The following is a 9,291-nucleotide window of genomic DNA, read 5'->3' as shown; positions in this document are numbered from 1 at the left end:
CCACAGGTTAGGGGGGATTAGGAATGATTTCGCACTCAATTGAGGCTGCAAAGGATTCAGAGAATCAAAGCCCCTCAGACTGAGACTATTTTGGGCTGCTGCTAATAGTTCTTGTCAGCCGTAATTTTTAAGTGCTTTAACCAATTCATTGTATAATTAGGTTAACAAAATTAGCTCATTGCAAAGTCAGTCAGCAGGCGGTAATGCAATAAAGTTATTAACATTCTAGATTTATAGAACCATTAATATAGAGGCAATCTGTCTTTATCACATTTTTCTCCCATGGTATAAATGGCATAAATTAATAAAAGAAAATAGACCCTAGTGACACGTTCTGTATACTTTCATTTTTTTAAATGCTCAGAGCAAAAGCCAGAAGACAAATGATCTGTCATTCCACATGTCAAGATTAAAAGCATACTTGAACTTTTTGAAGTAAAAGGTTAAAAGAGATAATAAAGAAAGGTTTAAGAGAGTGTGTATGTCTTCAGCCTTAATAACAAAACAGTGTGAGGTACCTTGCAAACAGGTGTGTGAACTTCAGGGATTTAGGATTTAGGAAATATGTGACCTGTCCTGTTTGTGCATCTGTCAGCTACATTTATGTCTTTTTCCATTTGTTCTGTGACTTACAGTACATAGTGCAAAAGAACATACTGTGCTGTACAGTATATGCACGCAATGTGGTAATAAAGTAGGTCATGCCATTTGACACATATAATTGCAATATCTGTTCCAAAATGTATCTAATTTTCTGCTGCTCAACTCCACTCGTTACTTATCTGTGCATCAGAAAAAATGTTATATAAATGTAGATAATTATGCTCTAAGGGTTTGGAACTACAGTTCCTGTGATTTAGGGGCTTTGGTGGACGCAAACAGGAAGTAATATGGGTAATATGGCTTGGGTTGAAGGTGTGTGAAGAATCCATGCTTTAGAATAGTTAGCGTCTTCGCAGCAACATCCATTTTTGAAACATCATCTACTGTCATGGCTACAGTACATGTGAGTCTGGACACACATGGATGTTAACTGTAACATAGGCATACAATCATGAGGCAGTAATCCTGTTTTTTCGATGGTTTCAAAGTGGATTAATGGATGTTCAGTCACAATGGACTTCAGAGATAATGATATCCTGTCAAAATGTATGTCACATTGAATGTAAAAATATGTGTTTCATGTCTGTGTGTTTACATTTGACTTAGTTATGTCTCTGAGAATATCTACAAATTTTGAGGCAAATTGCCCTTTGCTATGAAAAACAAGCATCTGGACTCGTAACCCCCCCTTTGGTGTTTGCCCTGTACTCATCTGCTTGTTGACATCTGAGTGAAGCATGACTCATGCCACCATATGACTTATTTCCACTGCTCACTGACTTTGTTCTCTGCACCATTACACTCACAAAAGTGCATTTTTAGTTTTAATAAGGGGTTTACGCACCGCATCCTAGTACACTCATAGTATCCCTCTCTCTGTGAAGTTGTCAGTGGGGAAGGTTCCTGCTCATGCCTTAGATCTATGCTTCATGAGCTGGAAATTACACCATCTGACATTCTGAGCAAAGTTTAGTTTTCCATTTAGACCTAACCTTTGAGTTTAAATGGGCCTATGTCAAACATCTGATGTTACAATTAGTCTTCATACCAAAACCTTGTATGAGATCTCTTCACTTAGTCATGGTTGACAACATTTTAAGCAAATACCAATCAATTTTGTGCTTTTTTCGTTTGTACATCTCCTGATCAACCAAAAACATTCTGTCAGTACGACTCGTTTACAGACAAAGCTGTCAGAATTTTAGGCAGTATGACTCCACTACACAAAAAATGGATCATTTTGGGTGTTCTTTGAGGACAGTTGGTAGCAAGCGCGACCTGGCTTGACCTGGACTCATAACGCGCTGATCGTAGGATGACAAATTTATGGTGTAAATAAAGACCAAAAAGCCCCACAAATAGAATATAATAACGTATCACATGATAATCCTAATTACAAATGAATCGTGAAGAATATTAGTGAGTACAGATCACTTTTTTTTATTATATTAGGCTAAGTGAACACATTGGTAGAACATGTAACTACGTACAGTTACTCAGGTACTGTACTTGAGCACAATTTTGAAGTGCTTGTACTTGACTATTTCCCTTTTATACAACTTTATACTTCTACTTCACTATATTCTGGAGTTAAATATTGTACATTTTACTACTCTACATTTTTTTTTATATATATATTTAACTACTTTGCAGATTCAGACTTTGAATACGGAATATAACTCAACTAATTGATTGATATACTGTTAGAGATTAAGTTTACCAGCAGCAGTGGTGGAAAGTAACTAAGCACATTTACTCAAATACTGTACTTGATCATTTCCATTTAATGCTGCTTATACTACTACTCACTACATGTATTTGACTTTTATAGCTATGTGTGTATGTATAGATAGATAGATAGATAGATAGATAGATAGATAGATTTAGGTGGTTGACAGTGCAGGTATTGCAATGTAGGGTGATTACACCATCATCTGTATCTGTTCAACCACCTAAATGATCTGTTTCAGTATCTGTTCTGGGGAAATCAGGCAGGGAAACCAGAAATGGAAAACCAGAAGTTGTTAAGCCCTGAAATGGATTGGTGTTGATCAGAAGTTGCTGTACTTTTTTTTTTATGAGAAAACTATTTACAGAACTGTCTCAGGGTTGAGCTCAAGATCATTTTTGATCACAAGAGTAAGAGCTGAACACACCCACCCAAATTTCCATAAATCTCAAGTATGTTTATTGGCACATTTTACTCGTATGATACTTGCACTCGTAAAAAGTACATTCAAAAGTAATTTTATGTACAAGTTAGTGTTAGTAGTAACAAAAAGCAAGCAAACAGAATTTTGAGAATAATAAAGTTTATTTCTTCTTTACATGCACACCACCTTACAAATGGAGCACACATTGCACAAATCTGTATCTCCTTGAATCATTACTTGCCCTCTCTGCTGTTGGACACCATTTTCTGCCTCCGTCATGAAGTCGGTCTCATTGTCGAGCGGAATGTAATCACCAGCGTGTAACATCTGTTTTGACCTGCAGCCTGAACTTCACTGGAACTCCAGTTTAACTGTCACTTTAAGAGCACATGTGTGCACTTGCCCTTATGTGATTAACTCGTGATCTATCTTTCGAGTTAGGACCACTGATTCACCAAAACTTCAGATTTTATTTTGGAATAAGGAAGTGACTAAAATGCTTAGGACACTGAAATACAAAAAATACTGGTGTAAAAGTGGAGTAAAGTACATTTACTCCCAAAAATACTTACAGTAAGTATTGTAACAACGTATTACTACTTTGCTACATTACACCACTGTCGTTTCATCCGATTACTCTGCTCAACCCTAATACAAAGTATCTAAAATTGGCTCTACATTGACAAACTACAACATTAAAATGCTCTTTCATGTATCTATCAGTGATAAAACAGAATGATACAATGTTCTATAATTGATATAATACATAATGTGAGACATTCTGCGAAACGACTTACATTTTTAATACCTCAAGTAGGCTACACTTTGCTGATAATACTGATGTACTTTGACTTAAGTAACATTTAGAATTCAGGACTTTTACTTACATAGTTTTCATACTATGATATTTCACTTAAGTTAAGACTCTGAGTACTTTTTCCCACCACCACTCAGAGGCATATAATGTAATATGTAATTAAAATCAGCTCCATCTTTACCAGCTGCAACAATAAAGTGATGTACAATTAATGCATGAATAGTTATCATCCAATAATATAATATATGAATCTGAAATAGGCCTTTCTGCATAATCAGTACTTTTACTCTTTGTACTTTAAGAATATTTGAATAGTTTGAATGCATGGCTTTGACTGGTAACAGACAGTATTTTTATACTCTAGTATTTCTACTTTTACTTCAAGTAAAAGCTCTGAGTAGCTGCTTCCTCCACCTCTGTGTCAAAGGATGGAGGAGGGGTCTGTCACATGGAGGATGCCGTAGCTCCGCCTTCACGCGCGTCCCTCCCCGCCCACCTCATCAGTGATGCGGCCACCCAGCGGACACTTTGAAGTCCTGCCTGTTGTGATCAGTGAGCTGCTGAAGTCCGGACCGAGAACACGCAGTGGGACGTTTCCTCTCAGACACTTGGACTATATAAAGTAAACTCTGGTCTTTTACACGTTTACAGAAAGGACAATCCGTCCATTTTACGCACAACAATTCACACAGTGGACTTTAATTTTTTTGGTTTGAAACTGGAGTAGGAGCCGTGTCGGAAGATGCTTCAGACGATCTGAGAACTTTCTCCGTCCTTCGGGACATTTAAGGACGTACAGCTGTGTTTTGTTTTTCTGTTTGTTTGCTTTGGGACGTGTCTGCATGGATTACATTTAAACATCACCTGTATCGTCACATTGTTTGGGACTAAAAGTAGCCTAACGCACAGAAAGCGCAGCGCCCTCTCTCCAATGAAATATCTGCCTTCAGGATCAGTAAGTAAGCGGATCGAGCTCAGTGAGACCAGCGACAGTGCAAAGTCCCGTCCCGGTGCTGTGGTCTCTTTGTTGACCCCTCTGGACCCTCTTCGGCAGGCAAAGCGGCTTCCCATCCGAGTTATCAAGATGTTGACCGCGCACACTGGACACTTGCTACACCCGGAGTATTTACAGCCTCTGACGCCCGCACCAGTCAGCATTGAGGTATTTATTGTCCATTCAAAAACACATTTATCATTTAGAAAGGGACTGTGTTTGCACTGCAGTGTTTTCTGATTGCACAGCAGCATGCTGACAATGTATTGCAATGGTATAACAAAGACAAATCCTAATTGAAATTCCTCAGTAGAAGAGAAATATATTCTCTGCCTCTGCGTGTTATTGTGTTTCAAATTACATAATGATCATATGAACCCATTCAAGTAATGGCGACTTAAAGTAGCTGTATGTTTTAATCAACAGACCAATGGATAGTCCATCAGAAAATTTGTAAGCAACTTTTTTGATAATTAGTTTATTGTTTCACTGGTTTTCTCTGCTTTAATGTGAGGATTTTGCTGCTGTTTTTGTCACTATGATAATTAACTGGTTCTTTTCCAACAAAACAAACAAGTAGGGCTGCAGCTAACATTTGTTTTCATCATCCATAAATTAATTAGGGTGTGAAATATAAAAAAAAATACTCTAAACAACTGCACAAAGCTCAATGTGATGTCTTCTTTTGTTCAACCAAAAGTCCAAAAGCCCTCAGATCCAGAGTGTTTATGATGTTTATGATATATGACAAAGAAAAGCAGCAAATCCTTTTATTTCAGAAGCCTGAACCAGAGAATATTTGTCAGTTTTGGATTGTTTTGGTTTGAAAAATGACTATAAGGATTGATCAGTTATTAAAATAGTTGTCAGTCATTTTTCTGTAAATGGACTAATTGTTTGAGCTCTAAAAGCAACAATTTGAAGACATCCCCTTGATTTCTGGGAAGTCATATTGGGAATTTTTCACTATTTTCTGTCATTTTATAGACAAAATACTACTTGAGAAAATAATTGTCAGATTAATTACTAATTAAAGTAATTGTTAGCTGCAAGATCAGTACAAATTATGTAAATATCAACAATAAAAAGGCCTATTGATAACCACAAAGGACTAACTATCATTTGGTTTGTATTGTTTCGCATTTTTTGTATTAAAGCCAAAATGTGTCTGTGCAAAAATACAGCGGAGAAAAAAGCTAATCAGAATCTGTATTTTGTGGTAGCTGGATGCCAAGAAGAGTCCACTGGCCCTGCTGGCACAGACCTGCTCGCAGATCGGTAAACCAGACCCTCCGTCCTCCTCCAAGCTGGGCTCCTCCTGCAGCCAGGGGGACAAGGAGTCCAGCAGTCGGTCATCCAGCTCCAGCCTGAAGCTCGGGGAGCACCGCCCCTCCCTGGAGGACAAGTGCAGCTTCAAGCCCTACAACAAAGGCAGCGCAGACTGTCGCAGAGACGGAGTTACCAGCAGCAGCTCCAACGGCAGCAGCAGTGATAAAGTCGGGTTCAGGGTACCCAGCAATAATGTTCACGCTAATGGAAGCTCAACCAACAGCCAGCAGTCCTATCCGCCCCATGCTGCTTCGCCCAGCTCCAGAGCCAGCAGTGGCACCCCACCAGGACACACTCAGCAGCCTCACAAACAGAGCCAGTCTCCTGGTGGACAGACAACGTCACACTCCCAGACTCCTAGTGGAGAAACTGCACATGAGCAGGGAAGTCCCACCAGCACGAGCAGCAATAATCCCAAAAAAGACATCGATGTACACAAGGCCAACTCGGACAGTCCACATGATGCAAACTCCAGCCACGTTCGAGCCAGTACGAACTGCAGTAACGGCAGCTCTGATGGTGGTTCCAACCACGAGGGAGGTAAAGCAGAGTCTGCCCAGCCGAACCTTGGCCCTGGACGCATTACACCCATTTCCCCATATAAGACAAGCCAACCACTCTTCCCCCTTCCGTCCTCTAATATGGGCTACCATGGATCTGTAGTGGGGGCTTATGCAGGCTACCCGTCTCAGTTTGTACCCGGGCTGGACCCGACAAAATCGAGCCTCGGCATGGGAGGCATGGGAGTTCCAGGAAAGCACCCGAGCTCCAGCCCCCTCACTGGTGCCTCCCCTCCTTCCTTCATGCAGAGTTTATGCAGGGACCCCTACTGTCTAAGCTACCCAGGTGTATCCCATCTCGGTGGAAGCAACTGCAACTCCTGCATCCACGACCCTACCTCCACCCTCAAATCAAACTTCCCATTGGTGTACCCCTCCCACCCGCTCCACTCCCTCCACCAAAGCTCTATGTCATCCAGCGTGTCCTCTTCCCTCTCACACCCCCTCTACACGTACGGCTTCATGCTCCCCAACGACCCCCTGCCTCACGCCTGTAACTGGGTCTCAGCCGGGGGGCCATGTGACAAACGTTTCGCCACATCCGAAGAGCTCCTGGCTCACCTCCGTACGCACACCGCCCTGCCTGTGGGGATGGACAGTAAGCTTCTCTCTGTTTCCTCCTCTGGACCTGCGTCCTGCCACCTTCACCTCCCACACCAGAGCAGCCCAGGCTCCATGCCCAGCTCCCTCTCCCTCAGGGCGCCCCCCAGCCTGGGTTTAGCTCGCTATCACCCCTACAGTAAGGTCCATCTGCCCCCTGGACCCTCCTCCATCTCCCTGCACTCTCTGCCCACCACAGGCCCCTACTACCCTCATTACGCTCTCTACAGTCAAAGACTTGGATCTGCTTCTGCTCTGGGCTTCCAGTGATACACCCTCCACTTACATGATTAAAGGAATAGTTCAACATTTTTTGAAATATGCTTATTAATTTCTCTGGCGGAGAGTTAGATGAGAAGATTGACACCACACTCATATTTTTTGTCTAGTTAACTTAGCTTAGCACAAACACTGAAAACAGAGGGAAACAGGCTCTTTACAAAGGTAACAAAATCCACCTGTCGGCTCCTCTAAAGCTCATGAATCAACTTTTGATCTTTTTGTTAAGAAATAGTCCAACACATAACCCCTCGTAAAATGGGGATATTATGATTTTACACTTCAGTTTTTGAAGCATTAAATAAATATAGATATAGGGTTAATTAGCGAGCTTCAGAGGTGCTGCTGGTCAGAGCCTGGCTAGCTGTTTTTTGCTGTTTCAAGTCTTTGTACTAAGCTAAGCTAACCTGCCTGTAGCTTTATATTTAACAAATAACATACAAGGGTGGTTTTATTGTCCTCATTGACTTTGCAGCCAAAACACCAATAAGCATATTTCCAAAATGCCAGACTATTACTTTAAGCTTCACTTAATTGCGGCAAGTTGCTGCTTCCTCTGACTTAAGACTGGATTCAAGTGGATGTGGGAGTGCAAGTCCTGGATTTTGACTTGAGTGCATCTTCACACTTTCTTTATACATTAAATATGAGATTTGGTGTTTCCAGTCAGGCCCCACTCCTGAACATCAGAGGACACATGTGGCTCTTGCATGTCTGCACATTGCTCGGATACTTTTGCAACAGAAATGACTGCCCTTGGGTGACTTTTGCCGCCCCATGGGCTCAGCAAATTGATAGTTGGACGCTGTGTAATGGCTCTTGGATGTTCAGGGTTCTCGCTGCAAATGATGATGATTTAGTGCAGAAAAATGTAGTGTGGCAGGGATGGCAATAAGCTGCAGCCGTGGGCTGATGCAAGTCTGGCCACAGTCGCTTTCTCCGTGCAAGAGATGCATGTAAGCTCGACACAGCATACACTTCTAACTGTTTATTCAGCCCCATGGTTCGTGATGGTTTGTTTTGGTTCCTTATGTTTTGTTTATTCCTACTGAGAAGTTGTATTTATTTTTTACCGGGAATCTGGCTTTCATGTTTACCATATAAATCTATTCTCATTTTACAATCCTTGGAGCAGACGTGTTGGGAGCCCAGATGACAGATATGTCTTAAAACTTCTTTGAGAATGAATGTTAAAATCACATCTCTCTCTCTCTCTCTCTCTCTCTCTCTCTCTCTCTCTCTCCCTCTCTCTCTCTCTCTCTCTCTCTCTCTCTCTCTCTCTCTGAACTCCTCAGCTTTCTGATTTTTTTTCACAGCAGATTAAAAAAATGAGATGTGATATTTTTTATGTAAAATTGGAACACCGTGTGGTGGTAATCCAGTTAAAGGGGAGGTCATATTTTGTTAAATAAATCACACTGAAGATGTATATCCTGTTGTCTTCATTTCTATGGTACTATTGTCTGATATGATCAGTTTTACATCAGGAAGGAATCTCTCCTCACAAGACGTGAGGTTTTAAACAGCGTATGAGTTTACAATCAGATTTTGATGATTATCTCTATTGTCGGTTGCACGTCTTCACTTTAATTTGACCTTTTCTCATCGAAACCAGTGTAGAGAGGACGTGGTGGTGCCCTGTTGGAAATAACTCCCACACAAAACTCAGTCGGAGTAACTTAAAGGTGATATTTCTTGATTTACAACAAAAAATGGTACTAACAATAAATATATCTCAGATATTTTCTCAATCAGTTCTGCCTGTTGACAGAGCTTCTCTCTTTAGCAGTGGTGGAAAAAGAATTCAGATCCATTACTTAAGTTAATGTACTAATACACCACTGTTAAAATGCTCCACTACAAGTTAAAGTCTTGCATTCGAAACCTAACTTAAAGGTACCATGTGAAAAGTCAGATTTCCATGTCTTTTTGAAAACACAGCAGGTATAGGTGATA

At 40.9% G+C, this 9,291-nt stretch overlaps 1 protein-coding gene across 1 annotated transcript; it reads left to right on the top strand.

The window, feature by feature from the left end:
• The first annotated feature begins 4,127 nt into the window (after positions 1 to 4,127).
• LOC117269175 (zinc finger protein 703-like) lies at positions 4,128 to 8,764 on the top strand. The gene is made up of 2 exons (XM_033646029.2): positions 4,128 to 4,735; positions 5,791 to 8,764. The coding sequence occupies exons 1-2, from the start codon at positions 4,505 to 4,507 to the stop codon at positions 7,324 to 7,326; spliced, it is 1,767 nt and encodes a 588-aa protein (XP_033501920.2). The 5' UTR covers positions 4,128 to 4,504; the 3' UTR covers positions 7,327 to 8,764.
• Positions 8,765 to 9,291: the final 527 nt, after the last annotated feature.

Source organism: Epinephelus lanceolatus, chromosome 19 (genome assembly GCF_041903045.1).
Source record: "Epinephelus lanceolatus isolate andai-2023 chromosome 19, ASM4190304v1, whole genome shotgun sequence".
NCBI lineage: Eukaryota > Metazoa > Chordata > Actinopteri > Perciformes > Serranidae > Epinephelus > Epinephelus lanceolatus.
The sequence above is the reverse complement of the archived record's forward strand: the minus strand, read 5'-3'. Positions and strand labels throughout refer to the sequence as shown.